General features: G+C 41.3%; 1 protein-coding gene across 3 annotated transcripts in view; it reads right to left on the bottom strand.

Annotated features, from left to right (window-relative positions):
• Nucleotides 1-145: 145 nt before the first annotated feature.
• The window catches only part of NSD3 (nuclear receptor binding SET domain protein 3), a 92,132-nt gene continuing 69,910 nt past the window's right edge, over nt 146-22,367 (bottom strand). The window contains exons 15-24 of one of the 3 annotated variants that reach the window (XM_032468576.1): nt 21,491-21,637; nt 18,077-18,233; nt 15,115-15,317; nt 14,358-14,470; nt 13,518-13,787; nt 9,897-10,013; nt 8,270-8,411; nt 7,112-7,218; nt 6,386-6,590; nt 146-5,980 (exon numbers count right to left, since the gene is read on the bottom strand). In XM_032468576.1, coding sequence (XP_032324467.1) covers nt 5,739-5,980; nt 6,386-6,590; nt 7,112-7,218; nt 8,270-8,411; nt 9,897-10,013; nt 13,518-13,787; nt 14,358-14,470; nt 15,115-15,317; nt 18,077-18,233; nt 21,491-21,637 — 1,703 coding nt within the window. In that variant the 3' untranslated portion in view covers nt 146-5,738. The remainder of the gene's footprint in view (nt 5,981-6,385; nt 6,591-7,111; nt 7,219-8,269; nt 8,412-9,896; nt 10,014-13,517; nt 13,788-14,357; nt 14,471-15,114; nt 15,318-18,076; nt 18,234-21,490; nt 21,638-22,367) is intronic. The other 2 variants (XM_032468577.1, XM_032468578.1) reach the window with 2 other exon arrangements.

The raw sequence follows: 22,367 nt of genomic DNA, 5'->3' as shown, positions 1-22,367 counted from the left end.
GGGCTCCCACCGGGGACTTCCAGGGCTGCAGGCCTGCTGGCCGCGGGGCACACACAGGGTCAGCCAGACCCGCGCTGGGTCCCCTCCCAGCCCGTGACGGCCTCTTGCCCCGTGACTTGTGGCAGGCAATGAACAAGTCCACATATTTAATTTGGAACATACAGGACAATTTATTGAAGTCAATCTCAAGCAAAATCTGAAATCAGTGGAATGTCATTAAAAATCTTTCCAAATTAATCCTCACGGAAGCAAAAACCACATCTGAATTCCAAAGTATTTGTGAAATAAAAAAAGGCAACATCTCAGTAGATACAATGTACAAAAATTATATGTTCCTACCAGCACACACAGCAGAAAGAAGCTTAAATATTACAGGCAGTCCTAAGTACGCTATAACTAGCCAACAATAAGCTATCTATGTACAGGTTAACCAAGCTTTATATGTGTCACACTATGCAACAGAACATAGGCCAATCAACAAAATCCCCGAAATATCATATATCTTGAAGTCTATGTGGCAACATCAAGTCATAATACAGTAATGCCCTAGCGGAACACCCCCCAGGGAGAACTAACACTAATCCCTCAGTGTCAAGAGCTTCTAGCCAAGTCACAGAAACTCAAGAGAGATCGACTTTAGTGAATATTGATGCTTTGTTATTAAAGACTCAAGTCTCAAGTGATTTAGGCAAAATAACATTTCACAGGGTCTACAAAGTTTATTACAGATAAAGTACAGAAATAACCAGTCTACAAAGGTCATTATCATAGACAAAGATCACGAGGAAATGAAAACAGAACCTGCAGGTATCTGTGTTCGTTGTGCAGTAATATCACAAGCCGATACAGATGAATTTCTCCTAGCAATTCCAATTATGCACACACCCTTGTATCTAAAAAGAGCCTTACTGTTAGCCAGTTGTGAGCATCATTTAGCATCCGGGTTATCAGCGGCAATATGCTTTTCTTCTTTAGCACAGGGTATGTGGCAGCACAAATAAGATAAAGGACAATATTAGTGACAACAAGGTAAATTTTATCCAGTCCACTTCTAAACCAACAAGAACACCATATAAACACCTCAGCTAGGTGATCTGATGGCTACTGAGAGCCATTCGCACACATCAGGAGTCTGGCAGGCCGGGAAGGGAGTACTGGAACCCGAGGGCGCTTTCTTGCCAATGAGCGGACGCAGTCATGTCATAGAAGAAAACTAAGGACTGAATAAATGACTTTGGCAACTACTCATCTTTTCCCTTTTTCTCACCTGTTAGCGACTTTTAGGGGTAATTGTCCTCCCCCTCCTCCTGCGCACACATGTGCCACAGCACCTGACCTTGTCACTTAAGCAATGGACTGACGAAAAAAGGACGAAAAAAGAACGGAAGTGGGTTTGAAACACACAGGCCACACCCAGCATTTCGGGAGTGTAACATAAGTGCAAATTTTTGTTTTTTCCCTACACAGGCATATATTAAAAAGAAAGAAGAGGTGCTTGGGGATGGGGTTGACAAAATAAAGGACATACGTGGGAAATACTCGTATAAATGCTGCTGGTATCTCATGCAGGAGTCTCTCCCCCAGGTGTGTGCATGGATCTGAGTGATACCGGGACCCCCAGCTGCAGAACCCCGCCTTTCATCCAACTCAGAGAGGGTGAGAGACAGAACAGTATACAAAACAATGCTTTCTACTACATAAATTCAAAAATTACTGTAAAATAAGGAGAATCTGAGGAGTTTCAAGTACTTAAAAAACCTGAATTCAATGAGGCAGAGGTCTCAATGTTAAAGTGACTACTTCGTACCTGTGGTAAACATCATCATCCCTCCCTGACTCTATTAAACCCCCTTTTCTCCCTGTACCCCACCCCAGATAGACGTTGGTAGATTTCAGTATATACAAATGTCCAACTCTTCACTATTAACACACGGCAAAGCTGTCTACCTGTGTCTATTCCCGAGCCTGTCTGAAAATGGAAGCCACTTCCACTCTTTGTTTACAAACAACCAGAGACCAATTCTACGTGGCCCTGGGCCAGAGGAAGTTGTTCCAAATGATCACTTCACGTCTGCAGCAGCTTGGACAACCAGGTGGCTGGACACATCGGCCTTGTAAGAGCAAGTCAAGTCTAATCTGCACTGGCCAGCAACAAGGCCACCTCCTGGTGTTGCCGTACCTCGGGCGGAAGGACATCCAGGGAAGCTTCCCGGGCTGTGGGGACTCCACGCTAACTTGTTTTCTTATCCTGGTGGGACGTGGCACCTTGGCTGGAAGGTGACTGCTGACGAAGAGCTTTATGTTTTAAAGTGAAATGAAAGACAAGCAACACTCCTCGGCAGTCCAGAGCCCGAGTCTGTCAAGCTGGCCTGTTTCCAAACTGCAGACCCGGGTCTTCCCGATTAGAACAGACCATGCAACGAGCTACTCGGCTTTACGCAATCACCTCAGGGTTTCACGACATGATACACAGGCGTGTTTCCAAAGCTATGTGGAAACGGCGGCAGGGAGCTGGCAGCAGCCCTCCCCTCCCCCCACCCCACTTTTTTTTTTTTTCTTTCAGTTTTTAGATGTGTTCCTGACTTGAACACACAGAAATCTCCAAGTTTCAGTGATTCTAAAAGCCTATTTTATAGCTTAGGCCAGAGCATTTTTGAGAATTAAGATAGGGTGGGACCTTGTTAAAAGGAAAATGAAAGCAAAGCCCACCTCACTCCTAACTTGAGCCCTGATTAGGTATTTAGGCAGTGACTCACTTCCTCCTGCTGCTCAGCCTTCCAGGAAAGGGGCCATCCACCCTCCCTTCTCAGGCCCCCAGGTCCGGCCCCTCCTCCTGCCCAGGGCTGGGGAGGTCCCCCTGGATTGCATCTTCACTTGTTGCCGATCCAACTTCTGAGGCTGTATGCTGATTATCAAAAATCTAACATTCACTTCTTCCTCCAGAGAATCAACACGAGGTTAAAAAAATACCACCATCCTCCCAGGCCACTTTAAGTTATTTCATTTTCAGACAAGAATAAAAACCAACCATTTGTGCTCTGACCACATACAGATTTAAAAGCAGACAAAGGACAAGTTCAGACGACGCATGAGTGACATTTCATCCGGGGCGGCACTGGCAGGCACCCCGCCAGCCAGGCTCACCCTTTCTGCCTCCATAACCTGCGACTTTAGAATCTATAAAACAGGTCAGCAGTGACACTGGAGGTGTGAGGACAGCTCCGCGGCATCGGCAGAACTAAAGCCACTTTCAGATGTCACAGAACGTTCGTGGACAAAGACTCCAGAGCTCGGTCAGCTAATCTGTGTTCTACCCTGATTTCTTAAATGGCAGAGTAATCCTATCAGTACCCCCCCCCCCACTGCCCTCCCAAAAAATCTCAGCAGAGCTCTGTTTCAGACATACGAACAAAACGCGACACAGTGAAGAAGCTGCATAAAAAGACTTAAACTGCAGGTGTTCATCGCACACAGGATATACCCTGGCTTCCCGTATAAAAGTCGTCAGGTATTAAATAGCACTGAGTCCAGAACAAAGCAAGGAGACACGATTTCAGGGCGGAGACTGTTTCAGCAAGAGTTGCGGTTTGAATATTAAAGGAAATCCTTCATGTTAGTAAGTTTAAAAAAGCAAACATTTATCATATACATATATAAAATAAAATTTCAGTATGATAAAACCTAGATTTTCTTAAATTATTCTGTAAAAGGACATCAAACTATATAATTCCTCAAGAGATTCTTCAAGAGCACAGTTTAGTGTTTGGTGCGCCGTGTCTCACGTGACTGGGAGCAATCACATTTGGTGACGTGTAGCATTTTCTATTCTGCTCTTTCTTTTGAGACCATGTCTACTCAAGAGAATTATTGGAGGTCCGATAAGCTACCTCAGAATTATTTGCTGGAATCAGGCAAATGGCAGTTTAGGAGCTTAAGTAAAGGAACTGTAGTGTTTTTTTTTGTTTGTTTTGTTTTGTTGTTTTTTTTTTTAACAAGAAACAATCCAGTATAATTGCACATTTACATACAAAAAAAAAAAAAGAGAGAGAGAGAGGCACAAAACATTTTTTTCCTTCTTTTTTCCAAAGAAGAGCTCTAAATTGATAGGAAAAAGGAACACACGTAACACAACGGAAGGTTTGCGGTAGAGCATCTATCTCCCCACCTTTGTAAGGTTACTAGGTACTTCTTGAGGGAAGATAAATGCTACCAGGTACCAGCAACTGTAAGCAGTCAAAATTCACAGAGAAAGTTAACGTTCATTGGAGCTAGCCCTAGGCTTCTGAGAACATGTTACAACGGTTCAGACATTACTGGTGAATTCATATGGGGGATACTGGATACAGAAGTTCCTTAGCAGTAGAAGCAAGGGAACTCGGTGGGCAGACATCCTGGCTCACGTGCATCTGTGAGACCCAACCCCTTGCGCTAACACTGCTTCCTCGGGGGCCCTCCCTCAGTGCTTCCTGCGACGAAGTGTGTTTGCGTGGCCCTTACATACCCTGTACAAGTGTTTTCCCTTCCTCGGGGGGTGATTTTAGGGACTGGACAACACTAAGCATAAGTTGTTTACATATAATTTGGGGACCCCCCCCAAAATTAGGAACTAAACCAAAAAGATCTATTCAAACACAGTTCAAATGCATCGGGGTGGTTTCACCAGGAAACACGACTGAGGGGTCAGTGGACAAAGGGGATGCTCGACAGGGAGAGGAAAGTAGAGACAGAAAATAAAACGCCCATAATTCTCTCCAAGTCAGACCAGAGTCAACATTAAATCGAACAGAAAATGGTGCTTATTTGATCCAACTTTCAGTCTGTGCCTTTCGTCTCCCTTTAGCTGCCTTTATCAGTGGGTCAGGGGAGCGGGAATGACCATTCTAACTACGCATTCACATCCACATAAATGCACTTCATCAAAAATACCCATTGTCAATGGAAAACATTCCAAACTCAGTGAGTGCATCAATTTCTTTTTTTTTTTTTTCCCCCAAAACAAAACCAACAACCACCTTACATACCATACCGTTCTAGGTACAGCTGTCTATCACAAAGCCCACCCAGTTTAAGACCACAGAGGTAATCCACTGAGGCCTTCTGTTTTCAAGAGGCCGGATTTGGTACTCCCACAGAGCCCTTCCCTAAGACTATGAAAGACACCTGGAAGGGAAAGAGAAGTCAGCCTACCTACTGCCCAGGACAGAGGTGTATGAGACCATCACACCCTTTTCTAGGGGGCTTTCTCCAATTCCTACTTAAAACACACACACACACACACGTACACTGATTAGACTATCTGAACTACACTTCTTAAAATTTTAAAACATGAAAATAAATAAAGGAATGATGGCTACTTTTGCTTTTTACACCAAAGGAACACATTCTAGACTTTAAATTTATCTCATTTATCTCATTCTTTTCTCGTTCTTATTTTAAAAGTGAAGACATCGTTTTCCAGCTGCAGAGGCATTGAAGCACAATAAAAAGCAAGAAAAGACCAAGGGAATCTAACCCTCCACAAGAGTCCCCAAACCAAAAGAACAAAACCGAGAAACCAGCTACCACCAACTGCTCCGGCCTGCACCACCTGCGTCCTGTCTCCGCTCGAACAGGGCGGCGCTGATGTCCGCGCTGCAGCGGCCTCTCCTGGCCCTCATGCAGCACCTACTGACTTTTTTCTTTTCCTTTTTTAATTTAAATAAAAAGAAAAAACAAAGAAAAAGGAAATCACCACCCAGTTATTCTTTGCCTTCTTCTGCGTGATCTTGTGATTCCAATTTACATTTCATCTTGCTCCAGTATTCGGACGACACGGGAGCTCCGGGGTCGTGTTCAGAGCAGCAGAGACGGCCTTCCAGCGCGGAGGGAACCAGCGCCCCCTCCTGGTGCTCTTTACAGAACGAGCGGGGACAGAACTCACAGAAGGAAGCGGCTGCACCGCCGCACTGGTCGCACCGATGCCACGGGCACTCCCACTTTCCTGGTGAGGGCGGGAGGGCGAGCCCGGTGAGTGCCTGCGCCCACGGCCCGCGGACACCCCCTCCCCGCCTCCTCCAGTCCAACCAGCGCGCTAGGCCCGGCGGCCCAACCGGCACAGGTCTGGGGGCCTCCAGCGCGGCTGGGGGCTACCGCCCCGCACGCAGCGCCCCGCGGCCAGCTCCTCCCCTACGTGATAAAATACAGGGAGCGAATGCTTGCTGGCCCGCAGGCACCCCGCACTTGCAGAGAGACCGATTTCTCACTAGCAACATTTTTGTTGGCTCTTGGGGCCTGTTCCTTCCACGTTTCCGGGTCCACGGCTCCACCAGGGAGCCCAGGACAAACTCCCAGCTACACATCACCGGCAAAAACTCGAGTCAGGGGAGGGTCCCGGGGCCGGGCTTACCGTACGGCGGCTGGGTCAGGTTAAGGCATAGGAGGTGGTAGGCTTTGGGACAGTCCTTTTTGTCGCACATGACCAGCTCTCCCCCGTCTCCACACTGAAAACAGTAATCTTCATGCATCTGCTTTGGTTCTGTTTTGATTTTTCGTCTCTTCTGCTTTAACTTAGCATTTTTTGCCTTTTCTTCGGTTGTGGACGCACACGCCGCCTGGTAGGACGGAAGGACCGCGGTTTTAATGATCACAGTGCATGAAGCTTCACAGAAAAGGAAAATCCTACAACCTCACGTTCACTGAACTTTGTCTGTTGTTCAGTGACTAAACCGCCGGAAGGACTCATCTCGTGACAGAACTATACTAAACATAAGGCTTCGTTTCCACTGACTTTTGAAAAAGTGCTTTTTTTAAAAACTTCAAAGACACTGAGATGTAATTCACAAACTATAAAATTCACCAATTTGATGGTTTTTAGTACACTGTGAATTTTTTAAAAACTGAAAAGGATTTTGCTAACTTCAAACTCAATCAGAAATAGACACCCCTTTGCAGAACTACCCGTTTTTACTGAGATGTACCCCTTGTGCAAGCTGGAGTCCAAACTTTGGGTAAACATAACTGACAACCTGCACACCAAACCAGGTCCCACTGGCCTGCACGTCCCCAGCCGGCCCCAGACAACCTTCATCAGCAGCCCGCCCCCAGCTCCAGGGCCTGGGCGCCCCCTCCCGACCTTCGGCCGCACTCCGAGAAAACCACTGCAGTTGTCCGCCCCACAGTGGCACTCCGTCCTGCCGTTGCCCAGACAGTCCAGGTTATAGTTAAATGTTAACTCCATCCCTAGAACAAGAGAGAGAGAAAATTCATCCTCAGGTCATGGGGAGGAGAGATGCTGTCAAAGACGCACCTTCATAAAGAAAAAAGACATAATTCTGACATGAAGATTTTTCCCTCTGAAGATGGTGATGGAAACAAGAAAAAAGGAAAAAACAACAAAACTGGAGGAAAATGTCCCCATCCACCAATGACTAAAGCAAAACTTAATATTCTACAAAAGTCATGTCCTTTTCAGTGAAGTGGTCAAAGACTATGTAATAGGGACTAAGAATCTGAAATCTGTGCTCAAGAAAAATGGGTTCTAGTTTAGCTCTCTTTTCTAAAGCTAATTTACACTAGTTTGTAAATAACAACACAACCATGGAATTGTGACAATTCATTCCAGGACTAAATGCCTATTACGCTCAGAAGAGTTCATGATGCACCATACACACCAAAATCCAGGGATTCAAACTAGGAGGTCCAAGCTTGCTTTTAGCTGGGCCTGGACAACACCCAGTGAGTGCTAGAAACACAGTTCACATCCCTTTTAGCTACAGCATTTCTCCTCTCACCCATTTTCCTACAAACTTAACAAATGAGAAATTAAGTTGTGCTGTTAAGATGCTGGACGGCTAAGGAGAAATGAAAGCAGTAACTCTGCTTCAAGAAACTTTTATGTCTAATTTGAAACAGACTGATCTTTCAAACTAAAAAATAAAAAACAAAGCCAACCCCCCCACAAACAAACGAAGAAACCAGCTGATGTTAACACAGGCTAATTACTTTTAATATTAAAAAAAAAACCCAAAGCTGAAACACCTGCTTGCATTATGCAGCCAGCAGTAATTTGGAGAACGAATTCAGCAGGATCACAGACACACAGAATTCTGTATTAACCTCCCTTACTCAGCTCCCTTTTGCAGGACATAGAGGTTAACTTCTTACTGGCAGATAGCAGTTCTAAATATAGCTCTTTATCTTATTTGAATAAATACTTGAACATCAAAACTTGAAGAATGTCCTGCCTTCTAAGATAAACTTAATTCCCAGAGAGGGAGCAAGTTGCTTTTACCTGCAGGAATGTCACAAAGAGCAAAGAGTCCCACTCGAACATCACCATTCACCGTCCACTTCTGTGTTTCACAGTTGGGATTACAACTGTGGTTCATAAAGCGAGAATAATTTCCTTTTGGGCCAGCATCAATGATTCGGTCCTTCAGGAAGAAAAGAAAGGAAAGGTCCCTTTGACATAAACCTGAGCATAAGCCTGTCTTAGAAACATCCAATGCTGGCAAGAGCTGCGAGGCAGCAGCAGATGGCCGACACCTGACAGCTCCAAAAACGGGGTGCTCTCTGTGCAACTAAGTTCTCTACTTTATCTGATGAACTTCAAGTCAAAGCTACTAAGATGAAGTGGAGTTTAGTTTCTTTTAAGGTTTGTTTCTGGCAACAGACAGATCACAGAATAATGCTACTTAGAAGATTAGCTGGCAGTAGGCTTAAGGAAAGGTATTTTCCGAGCAGAGCGCTCTCCTGTGCTGTCAGCCCTCCTTTCCGGCCCCGAGCAAGAGACAAAACTGGGGGTGTATGTAGTGGGGTGGACAGGAGCTTAGACCATAAAGAGGGGAGGAGGAAAAGTGAGAAACTTCTCTGAGTGAAGACGTGGAGATCTGACTGATGGTGGGGCTAGAGCTTGGGACATAATCTTTGTAATCTTATTTAATTTACACTAAAGTTTAAAATACTGTTAAAAGGTCAACATGTTGAGTTTAAACTCTGATAATCTGGAAAAGCTCTAGAGGATGAAGCCTCCTGAGTGCTGTCAAGCTGGCTGGTGGGGTCACTGGCAGTGAGGAGAGGATTTAAGGGGCCAATTAGCAGTCATAAATAAATGGCATTTAATGTTTATGAGTACATGTTCATGAAAGTTGTAAAACGTTTAAACAATGACGTATCAGTTAATACTTTTTAAATGATCTCTAGTTCTTTTAATAATACTTTGACTCTCAGTTTTAGAGACAGCCTGGAACTCAGGAAACACGGGTACTAGTCTTCATTAAACTAATGGCTTTTCATTAAACTATAACGATATTCAACAAATCTTTTTATCATGACTGGACCTCAGTTTCTTGTCCTCTGTAAATCAGAGGACTGCTGAATAAATTAAATGAAATAGTTTTGTTCTAAGGTGCATCAAATAGCAATTAGTTACACGTATTAAACCAGAAGTTTTACTGTCATTTTTCTTATGACAGCATCCATTTTTCCTAACTCATAAAAAAGTCGAAATACACAGAACAATTTAGGGTTACAATTTTTGCTAAAGCAGAATTTTAATGGTGGTTTATAACTTAGAATTACAGAGCTGATTCTCTCCTTCGGTGATAAAGAAACTGAGGGCCAGGTCTTTGGGTGACTAAGACGAGCTGGGACTCTGATCCAGGTGTGTTACCCCTACTCCTGGTCATCTTCCACTCACAGCGCTGTCTCACGTGACCTGTGCAAGGCTCCAATAACCATTTGCTTTTGTACTCTGGTATACTGACCACATTACAGTGGGTAGCATACTGGCTACTGCAAATCATTATAAAATTTGCCTGAAAAAATCAAATTAGAGGAAGGAAACTGAGTTCAACCTAAGAGCATGAAACTAAACCAAGAAATCCTTTTTTTCTTACCAAAAAAAAAAGCAATTTTACCTTGGTAACAGTTAACATATAAAAATTAGTTACACTGTTCTCGTGGGCTCGCTTGATTCGCAATCTGCACTCTTCTTCGTCAATTAATTCGCCAACATATTCATTTACAAATTCACCCTGCAGAGAAGCATGCAATAGAGAATGTAAAATTAGACTATTACATTAGCAAGTATTCCTTACCACCACATGCACAATCCAAGAGAATCAGCCAAAGAGAACCCTGCAAGCATAACTACAGCACAAAGTTAGAACCAGAAATGGACACTGGTACAAATCTACAAGGCTTACTCAGATTTCACCAATTTTACGTGCCCTCATTTGTATGCATGTGTGTAGTTGTATGGAATTCTGTCCGGTGTAGAGTCAGGTAACCACCACAGTCCAGGTACAGGGCTGTTCCATCAACACAGAGAGCCCCTGTGTAGCTCCATCCCTCCTCCACCCCATCCCGTTCCTAATTTGTCCTCCAACACTACAGTTTTGTCATTTTGAGTGTGTTCTAGAAACGGAATCACAGTATGTAACCTTTAGAGACTGACTCCTTAAAGAGAAACTCAGCCTCATTCTCTTGAGATCCATCCAGACTGTTGTGTGTATCAATAGTTGATTTTTTTTTTTTTTTTTTTTTTTTTACTGCTGAGTGATGGGCCACACTGCAGATGCACCACAGTTTAACCAGTCACCTGTTGAATGGTTTCCATATTTGGGCTATTACAACATTCTGATACAAGTTGTTGTGCACACAGAGGTTTTCGTTTCTCTGGGATAAATGCTGGATCATATGAGGAGCATATGTTTAATGTTTTAAGAAACTGTTGAGCGACTCTCCAGAGTGGCTGCACTCTCACCACATGTTCCCCGTGTCTGAGAGAGCCAGTTTCTCCACATCCTCGCTAGCACCTGGCATAGTCCCTTTTTTTAATTTTGCTGTTCTAACAGGTGTGTAGTGGTAAGCTCCTTTTGAAATAAGGGTAAATACTGTACATTCAATCTTTCATGCTTAAAAATGCATAATCATTAAAAGCATGTTTGATTCAGTCTAGGACAACAGCATTATCTACAGGATTTATCAGTGTTACTAATACATTTCTGAGGCAAAGAAATGCCTTAGGGAATAAGTTAAGATGTATTTGCTTATTGTTTTACTAGACTTGTGTTACTCCACCCACCCCCAAAACAGATTCTCATCAGCCCTTCTGATAACTCTTACATCACACAACTGACAGCAAATATCAGTCATCTAATACAGTACTGTATTATATTTTCTGATTTTGGTACATCACTAAGAACATAAGCTGATGTCCTTAATATTTTAATATAAAAGATTTAACTTGCTCTACTGAACAAAGAAAAGACGGTCACTTTTGTATATGACAAAAGAAGTGAATGGGTCAAATTGGGACGAGCCAACCCAGCTACCCACGAGTCAGGCTTTCTGGGCAGTGGGGTGGGGGCACCATCTACTTCAAGCAGCCACATGCTTGGATCATCTGGGGCATGGTCACACAGAAGTCCACCTCTGGCTTTTTGTCACCCTCATTTTTCTTGACTTACAAGCTATGACAAAGGGTTAGGTTAGAAAAGAGACACAATTCATCTGTAACTGCAATACTGTAACAGAACAGTTCTGCACATCTGTGGACCAGGCACTGGCAGCCTTCAATGGCTTTTTCTCCATCCAGTCTGGACTTGGACCTCAGCTAATGAACAGCATTTTGCACTATTATACAGTATCGCCACCCTCAGGGGCGTTCCATTTCAGTGCCGTCTTGGCTGCATGGCCACCTAGTGTTACTGTACTTAACTATTTTATGCCAAGTTTTCTTTAATGGAAACCCACAGAGCAGAACTCAAACCTAATCAGCTCCACTTCACTTTTTTTTTTTTTTTTTTTTTTACATAATGGAATTCAAGTTAAGGCTTCATTTGGAGACAGGGTTCTGTGGCTTTAAAAGCTTGAACACCATTTATTATGGCTTATATTTACTATTGTATGAAAAAGAGTGACTGTAGAAAATTAAAGTGCTGATAGCAAATGTGAGCAGTGCAAGTCTCACAAACCTGACGTGGCTGTGAACAAATGTCTCTACTATTCTGTCAAAGAAGTATTTTAGGCATCCAAAAAGTGACAAATCTTTAGCCTCAAAGAGTTACTTGCTGGACTTAAAACCATTAACTGTGAATTCAATTGTGAATAAAAATATCACAGTAAAGACCTTTTAAGATGCTAGAAATCTATACATAAAGGCAATGGCGAAAAGAGAGTGTTTGATTCAGTATTTTATATAATTTCTTCAATTTCTAAGAAACCACTTCCTAATAGGAAGTCCCCTGTTTAGCTCCGGTACACGGTCAGGAAAACTTTATGATTATGCTGTACAGTGACTGTATTTCTGGCTATTTTGTAAGAGACTGACTGTTTTACATTAGCAATTACCCGAGTGCTAAAGGGCAATCCTACCCTTTAATCCTGATTGTGTTTTCTTTTCTCTTTATTACATCATTAATTTAGTAAATAAGAGTAAATTTTAGAATAAAAGGTGTTAGCACGATATTAACTTGGATAGATTTCAGGGCGGTCCCCAAAACTCCCCTGAATTCATAGGCAAAAATTTGAACACGTGGTACACGAGGCGTTAAATATCAAAACCTGCGCATTATATAATGACGTGTCAAATGCAGGTGGCCTTTGTCCAAGCAATGCAATCCGCATGTCCAAGGTGGATATGATTTTTAAAAAGGTGATTTTTTTAAAAACAGTAGAAAGGTGCCAAGAATAATTTTCAATTCCCAACAATCCATCTTCTCTCAGTGAATACACCTCCCCGTTCTCTGTATAGGCACTAGGCAGGCGGGGACTTGTTTAAAGATGCAGATTATGCAGGCCTGTCCCCAATATTTCAGTAAGAGTGTTTTAACAAGGACCCTGGGAGATTCTCAGGATCTCTAAAGTTTGAGAGCCACTGTTTGAGTAGTAGGATGTACTGGTGATTTTCAATTTTCTTTGAGTTATTTGTATTAAAATTTTTTTCTACAGTGGGCATGCATTTCTTGTGCGAGACAAAAAGACTGCTTTGAAAAAATCACCTCAAAGTATAAGAATGAAGGTAATTCATAAGTTGTAAAGATCTCAACTTTTTCTAGTTGCTTTTGTATATATGAGCTACTTTGAGATTAGCAACAACCCTTAAATACATAGGGGATAATTATGTCCATTTTAGAGATGAGGAAACTGAGGCTCAGGGAAGCTGAATGACTTGGCCAGGGTTTCATGGCTAATGAATTATGATCTCGGTGCAAAGTCCTTGTGTTGCTAGTTTCTGTCCCAGTACATTATTTTACTCTTGTGCACTTTTGTTTAACAAGTAAAAAGTATTTCAAGTAGAATGACCAGTGTCCCTTTTCTTTTTTATGACTGATCATAGGAAAGCCAAAGTTGACGTGCATTTTATTGCTACATCTTCCTACCGTCTCTTCTTTGCTGAAGAACTGCCAAACCCTCAAGAGGGGAAGCTTCAAAATTTTGGACTAAATCTCCATCTACTTTGTCCTTAATGAAGCATCTCTAAGAGGCACAGGTCCTGGCTGTTCCTCTCCCACCACTGCCCTGTCCCATGCTACCTTCTTAATGCTCCTCTTGGTCCTGAGGCCCCAGCCTCTCCGCTCCGTCTTGATGATTTCCGCATCGGGGTAGAGCCTCTTTGTAAAGCACTGGTTCTGGCAGCGCTCCCCCGCCGGGCACACCTGCGGGTGGCACTCGTACTGCAGCATCCTGTTCAGGCACTCGGACTCCAGGCCGCACGGGTTCTCGTCAGCCGGCTTGCAGTTACAGCGGGGAATCTCTGACAGGTCTGCAACCTGGATCTGCACCTTTCCTATGACTTTGTTAGCCTGGAAAACAGAATCACAGATGAGAGGGAGGAACTCGACAAGGCAGGCAGAAACATCCAGGCCCCGGTGGCTCCGCTGCTGCCTTGTGGTGAGACCCTGAGAAAGGCTCTTTCTCTTAATCGTACTTTCCCCCACAGACGAGCTAGGAATACTACCTGCTGCTCCTTAGTTGACAAAAATATCACAACTTGATGTGAATTCTCACTTGTTTATCCTGAGTATTTCTCCTTCCATCAGTTGATGGAAATTTCATAACTGAAAACAACTGTGGACTCTCTGGAAGGAAGGGGCCACACACCCATATTCTCATTTGGTTACAGGATAAGCTGACGGAGCAAGAACAGGATTTCACATTGAACACAATGCTCCCCAGTATGAGGGGCTCATCAAAGACCAGGTCCTCAGGGGGCAGCAGCCACGGCTCCCAGATGACGCTCCAACAGCAGCTCTCAGCTGGTTTTTCGGAAGACTGGGTGGGAATCGGCCAAAGTTCTGCCAAGTCAACAAGGGCCTCCTAACTACTAATCATCTTGTCGTCAAACACCAGCGTTCTCACAGGCAAAGACTCACTTTGATGTGTTTGTAAGGAGGGGGCTTTCTCGAGTTTTTTTCAATCTCCAGGGCTTCTTTACTTTCTCTCTGTGCTTTCAATTCCTGGAAGCGTTTGGCAGCTTCTTCCAGTGCTGCAATGAGACCAAACAAAAAATACATAAATACCAAAAATAAACAAAGCCCGCTGGGAGAGTACTTTTAGTACTTTTACACTGCCTTCCAATGCACTGAATCTGGCCTGAGGTTTTTTTAAAATGATACTCTGGAAACAACCATTTACCTACCACTAGGATAGGGTAACACTGAGATAGGATGTAAGTCATTTATGGCTGGATGCTGTGCTCTGGGCCAGTGTCCTCAGAGAAGAGGCCCCTCTTCGACGATCAGCGACTTCCACATGAACCAGAGAGCAGCGGTCACCTTGTACCAGATTCTCATGCATTTCACTCTTACCCAGAGAGCTAAACTTCCCGGCAACTGGTGACTCTTTTGTGGCAAAGGAGCTTCACCTGATTCAGAAGACTGCATGTTTCCAGAACAACCTCTATGTCTGTAGAAACATCACTGAAGACACTATTTTCATCCCCATGCCACAGTCTACTTTACTGAATCTTTCTAATTGGTTGGATTGTGATGTGGTTCTAATGTGACTGGAAACTTAGGGACACCACCCAGTGAAACTCCTCATCTGATTAACATCATGTGCAAGTTAGGAGGTGCTGAGAGCCAACCTGGAGCCTGAGTTCTAAGCCACTGTAAACATTATACAATGTACCTTTTTTGAAGGTCTTGTTAATACTAGTTTGTCCCTCAGCAAAGCTTTTGTCTCCTTCGACGTAAGGGAACACTCTGCCCTGGTGGACCCAGTAGTAGTCGTGGGAGCCGAAGAAGAACACAGGGAAGTCCCCCAGGTCGTGCTTGAGGCCCTGGATGTTCAGCGGCACGGATCTGGGGTTGCAGATCTCCGCTGGCCACCATCTGAAAGCAAGAGGACCGCAAATCGCACTATGCTTTACGTGGCTGGCAGGAGCAGGGAAAGAGGTTTTGTACTTTGCAATTTTCATTCAGAATCTAAGGACACAAAGTGCCGGGTTTATCTTTAATCTTGCCTAAACTACACATCATTTGGAAACACACTGATTAACGAGTTAATGAATGAAAATAATGAACACAGACTGAACTAGGCACTAAACACCCAGTTTATGTTCTTTCTTCAAAAATTAGTATTTGAAATTTATAAAAGAATATATCATGAAAATGTTATAAAGCATAATAATAAAGTAAAAGTGAACCCACTACACAAGAATTAGAATTTATCAGTAATATTCCAAATCTAATTTCAGTCCTGGAAAAGTCATGTTTTTCTCCAAACGTGACATCCTTAATACCAAGATTGTCTTTCATGGTGTAAACATTTATTTCTAGTGGTCAAGGGAATCATCTGAAAATAAACTGCTGCTCCAGTCAAGAGTGCCTGCTCCCATTCAAACTGGCGTTTTCTGACTCTTTATTCACCCAGGGTAAATAAATACTTCTTGGGCAGACGTACTAGATTTGTATCAGTGCGTATTTCAGAATCTAATTTATCTTAGATCATTATAACTGTGGGATTTGGGACAGGACTGAATACGTAACTGCTTCATGCAGTGATGACCAAATCCACACCGTCACTAAGTGAACCACCTGTGAGGCACGCTGGACGGCTTCCAGCAATCGGGCAAGTGAGGAATGATGCGTGAGGCTTCTGTGGTATATGAAACCATCAACACCAACAGTAAGTACGCAGACACTTAAATTTTTTCAGTCTCTTATTTTACAGATGCCTCAGAAAGCCATTTATTTAATGAATACTTTAATTACTGAGATGATAAATGATGGCACGGTCACACTCCCAGATTTCTAGTGCAGAAATGGCACACGCTTCCTCTAAAAGGTACCCGGCTGTCCATCTAGGTGTTAATTAAAAATCTGAGGTATTAAAAACACATTATATCTAAATCTGTAATTTTAAAAAATTATATGAACACATGTAGAAATAATGTACATACTGTTTAACATGCTTCCTAAACCAACTATATATCATGGATATCTTCCCATGTTCCTACAATGACCTGCATTTCCTTTTCTTGGCTTCAAGGTGCTCAACAATAGATACACTATAATTTATCTGACAAACCCCCTACTGACTAAGCATATGGATTGTTCAAATTTTTGCAATTAGAAATAACACTGCAATGAACAACCCTAAAAATACATTTTTGCCTGCTTGTCTTCCCAAGTCCTCCGTAACCCCCAAATTGTTACTCTTTTAAATCTTTGCCAATCTGTTAATTGGAAAAAAAAAAAACCCTCTTTGTTTCTAATGCACATTTATTTTTAGTGAGGCTGAGCATTCTTACCTGTTTCTTTTTTGTTTGTTATTCTTGTGCAGACTGGCTTTTTCTCATCATTGCTTTTTCATGTAAGGTATTTGTCTTTTCTTATTGAGCAAATACTTTCCCTAGTTTGATACTTGTCTTTTAAAACTTTGTATCTTTTGCCATAAAGTATATACTTATTTGTGTATTCAAACTGTCAATTTTTTTTTTAAGAACTGGGAGGTTTCTTGTCATGTTAAAAAAAATAGTTTGGGTGGAGTAGGTAGAATGTCCCTCATCATAGCTAAAAATGAAGTTTTTAAGGTTATACAAGTAAGCAAAGTGGTGTATTTAAAACAGAAAACAACATAGCCTTTGTTAAAAAAATTACAGTATGTTTGAAATCCTATAGAAACATACTTAGGATTCTAACTGAAAAGCAGAACTCTATGTTCTCTTGAATAGTATCTCTTTTCTTAGCAAAATGATAAACATATGCCTCAAAATGTAGAATGCAGAGTTTTAAAAATATATCGCTATTTTTAGATAGACTGGGATTTCAAAATTGTAGAATAGATAAACAAGATTATACTGTATAGCACAGGGAAATATATACAAGATCTTATGGTAGCTCACAGAGAAAGCAATGTGACAATTAATATATATATGTTCATGTATAATTGAAAAATTCTGCTCTACACTGGAATTTGACACAACATTGTAAAATGATTATAAATCAATAAAAAGTTAAATAAATAAAGGATAATAATGAAAAAAATTGCTATTTTTGTTCAAAACTGGCTTCTTAAAAGGAGAGATTTGTTAAAATAATGGCAATCAAATCACACATTTCCTACTTCACTCCCTTAAGAACTAAGGGCTGCTAATGAAATAATCTCTCTTTAAATTCTAAAAAGGTTTCTCTTTTCACACTGTTTAGAACTTCTAGCTAGAACTAAAATGGACCAGATTTAGGGACAAACAGAGCTATTTTGGCCGGGATATTAACTCTTAATTTTATTGGAAAACAGAAATTAACACAAATCTAATTAGGATGCAAAAAAAACCTTACCTGCTATGCACGTGAAGCCTTTAATTCCAAAATCTATTAGTACCATAGTTCATTAGTATAAAATAACTGTCAGAACTTAAAAACAAAAGTCAACCAATAAAAAAAAAATCCAACAACCACTAACCTTCCCAACCTTCTAAACACCCAGACTCACAGTAGGTCTCTTTTCTTTCTTTTTCTAAGGCTTTCTGTTGTACTTCTAGCAGCGCTAGCTGGTCTACCTGTCTCCGAGCCACTCTGTGTACAGACTGTGAACCTATGTATGAGCAGTGATTGAATACTTCCTCTTTGTCCCTGGAAAAACTTGCCTGTAATTTCCTAATTTGACCCAAACAATCTGCTTGTAATGTAGTTTCTTGCCAGCTTTGCAGTCATTGCAATTCCAGCAGCCTTCTGGCATGTCTATGCTCAGGCACTCGGGGTGGAAGGAAGCGGGGCACGACTCACAGCAGAGCAGTCTTCCACCTTGAAACAAATAAACAGTCTTAATAACTGAGAAAAGAGGAAAGAGAAAGAAAAAGAGAAAGTTACCTCTTAAGTGCATGAAATTTGATTCAAACTGAGGGCAATTAACAAAGGGATTGAGTCATATTTTAGTGATGGATTAAAATAGAAAGCAATGAACATAGTTAGCTACTTCAGTCCTTTTCTAGGCTTCAGTAGCCAGAAACTCGAAGCTTCTGAGTATGAAAAGCATTACTCTTTACCCCTCTAAAATGTGGGCTACTGAGGTATCAGTTTAGCAGGCAGCTAAAACTCATAACATGAAAAAATAGATACATAAAATCCTCAGACTGAGTAGATTTGAGAACAGGTTTTCAGAGAAATATGCAGCAACTTTCTTTTCTCTCTAAGAGCTAAGAAAGAAAGCATGGCCATCTTTGTATTTTAATCCAGTGGCACTGTTAACTAAATCCCTTTATAGTAACATTAGCAAGCATGAAAATGGCCAACAGGTTGACCAGTACTTTTTTCTTCCCACATAAGAATACAGAAAAGCAGAAGTATTGTCTTTTGTTGAATTGGTGATTACATTATCATTACCTCTTCAGTGAAGATGAAGTTCAAATAGGCTATACAGCAGTGGTTTGCAACTTTTTCATCACCAAGCATCCCCTTTCCTTTTCTCAAGGACCTATGTTTTCAAGTATTTTATTTGAAATATTTTTGAAACCAACTCCCCCCCAAAACCCATGCATTTTGAAAGTAACAATTAATTTCTCCTGTTTTAATTAACCAAAGAAATACATAAGAGCCAATCAGAGCTTCTGATCTCAATAACAAAGCTAGTATTATCGCATTAAATTGTTAGAATCATAGCCAAATATAAACTCATACAACTGTATTTTGCACAAATGTGTGACTGTTAGACTTTCTGAAATATTAAATATAGTTCATATTTTGTTTATGAAATTTTCTGACTTCATATTGAGAACCACTGCTTTATAGCATAAAACTAAGTAAATATCAGTGTAGAATGAAGTACCACACGCAAGGAGATCCCTCCAAGTTCCCTGGCAAAAATCCTCTCTTTTTAAATACATAAAATGATCTCTGGATCAAGACCAAAACAGGTGTGGCAAACATTATTTTTAAATGCAAAGAAATTAAAGAGATTTGCCGGGGTTGGGTGGGGAGATTAGGTATTTCAACAAGTGACAGAGAAGAATGTTAACTACTGAAGATGAAATACAATAAAGACATTTACTGAAAAAAAAATCATCTTTCCATTGGAAAACTAGGTCTATAACCCACGAATAGACTGAGATTTAAAGTCTCATAAGCAAAAGTTTAGGAGCACTCTGTCTTTACCAAATCACAGGCTCCAACCTTTTGAGAGTTTACTATCAATTTTCCAGAAAATCTTGTCATCCTGGAGACTTTCAAACTTCTAACTGATTAACATAAAAACAAAAAGAAAATCCATATACAATCAGTGATGAATTAAATTACTATATTTCCTCTGCTTAAAAGCTTTTTTACTTCAATCATTGGGATTTCTCCCTTTGTCTGCAGATCTCAATATGGATTAATTGTTCCAATTCTCCAACCTAGAGATTAACTGCCTAAGTGCTCTTAGCCTACGTAGGGAATGCTTCTGTAAGTTTAAAGTAAAATGAGATAATTCATTTTTCCATCAGAAGGAAAGAACCAGTAGGGAGAGCAGTCTTTACAAATAGCTTTAGAGGAAGTGATTATTACAGCTGATGTGGTAAAGTCAGGCTGGCCATTTTTTAACATTATGGAATAGTCCTGAACTTTTAAGTCTTATTTCAGAGGAAATACAGATCCTGAATCATCAGTGAAAATCATGATTTTTTTTGGACAAAAATACAAAAGGGAAATAGAAAAATAAAAATATGAACAATCCACCTTGGTGCTATGCAAGGAAACTGCTTTAGGATGCAAGAGAAGTAAGATACAGTTCAAGCTAAGCAAACAAGAGGGCTCAAAATAATTTCAATTCATGTCAGGGTCAATACCGAGTACTGAAAACAAAGTAAGCAACAATTGAATTAGTCTAATTTTATAAAGGCGCCAGCAGGAAAATAAGGCATTTCCTAAAATGCCTCGGGCAGGCTAATTTTATTGCATTATGGAGTTAGTCAGACCCACGTCCATCTTTGTTTGGAAATAGGTAAGTATCACCAGTAAGATGCCATACTGTGACTTCAACGGAAAACAGACAAACAAACCAAAAAGCCAGTACTCTCTCCAACCTCCATCTCCATGGGTTCTAATCCACTTGCTTAGTTATACTTTCTTTTTCAGTCATGGGTTGCCACTTCAGATGTCTAACAGCAGGCAACACAAAGAGAGGTGGGGGGAAGCCCATGGAAATAGACCTAGTAGACTAGGTCTGAATTAAATTTTCTTTAAAGGTTCCAAACCTGGCCCCAGATCATATACAGAAAAAGGCCTGCACCTTCCAGGTTATTTATTTTACCCTCTGGGATAATAACTCCCTAAATAATACATTATTGTTAAACCACTTTCCCCCCTTTATTACATATAGGCTATGTAAAACAAAACACAAGATAAGATTTTCTTCTATGGACTAAATTAACTGGGAGAATATAAATGTACATTTAGCTCTTGGTTCTCTGTGGATAAATTATCTATAAGCAGTTCTTCAGTTCAGCTGGGCTGCCTTCCAATTTCCAGTATTTGGGGTGTTCTCCCCAGCTGCCCACCAATGTCTCCTAAGAGAAGGGCAACTAGTTTTCACAGCATCTTAACAAAAACACTTAAGAAACAAAATGATAGAATGTATTCCAAAATCAAAATCAGTATCTTGGTTCCCCTCTATATAATAACCTCTCTTGTTATTTAGTTGAAAGTTAGTAACAAATTACATGGCGTCTAAATCTATTCTAACACGAATGGTAGATCTACACCAGGCAAAAGAGAAAAGAACACAAAAAATATTCTTCTGTGTTGAGCAAAATCCTACTCTTGATTTTAATAATCTATAGATATATGGAATGTGTGAAAATTTATTCAAGGAGAAGAGTTAGTAAAAACTTATAATAATGGAATTATTTTAAGCCCTTTTTAATAATTTTGCAGCCATATGAAGACACAGTCACAACCACCAAGGTAGAATTTACCAAAAGCAAAAGATGGTGTTTGACAGGCATACATTTCCCCCCTTCCTTTAAAGAGAAAAAAATAGGAAATTCAAAAAATAAAAGTAAGAGATAAACTATTTTGATTATTACCTTTCTCACATTTCTTTTTGGAAGCTGACGAAGAAGGAATCATAGGTAATTTCATCAACTCTGCACGATTTGATTCATTCAGTAGGTAGTGGGACTTATAGGCATAGGAACTGAACATGGGGTCTGAATGGTCCTGAACTATCAGCCCTATACGAGACAAACAGAAAGATGTGAGCGGCAATGAAAGTACCCATGATTCCATGCGGAGAAATAAACCACCCCTACTATGCAGCTGTGCTTGAAGCTGGGGGGAAACGAGAATCTGAAGAGAAAGATCTGACAGAAAAGGCTTCCTGTAGTTATTAAAGGGGCTTTCCAACGCCTTACCCTGTACAGAAACCTACACACCCGAAGAAAACTCCAAATTAACTTGAGGATGTCAACTGCGTTTGAGTCATTCTGAAAACCCCCTCTGGAAAACAAAGCTACGTTCCTTAGTGTTCAGGAGTCCTACAACGACGATCCAAAGGACAGAATGACACTCGACGTCACTGCTGGGAGTAGAAACCATCGACACAACACAGCAGAGACCCTGTCCGCCTTCCGTGTACCAGGCAGCACTGAGCCTCTCCTCTGCTCTGCTCGGATCTTCAGATACAAAGTCTAGCTTTTCTCGGGGCAGATAACGAAGCTTTTCTCTATCAATACAATACACGATTTTAAAGAAGCCGTTAAGTTGCTCAACTTTACTGAGGTAATGCGAACCACTTAAAATTTTGTCCTGCCATGGTAATAACCAACTCAAGTGCTTACCAACTCAAGGGTCTATAAAAACAGTCCTGTCAAACTACCAATACAGCTGTCCTATTCGGAGGAAAACAGGATCTGCTCTCAACCACCCTGACTCCCCTCCTCCTCCCCCTAGTTAAGTTCATCA

Source organism: Camelus ferus, chromosome 26 (assembly GCF_009834535.1).
Source record: "Camelus ferus isolate YT-003-E chromosome 26, BCGSAC_Cfer_1.0, whole genome shotgun sequence".
NCBI classification, from domain to species: Eukaryota; Metazoa; Chordata; class Mammalia; order Artiodactyla; family Camelidae; genus Camelus; species Camelus ferus.
Note: the sequence above shows the minus strand (reverse complement) of the source record. Positions and strands in the feature narration are given on the sequence as shown.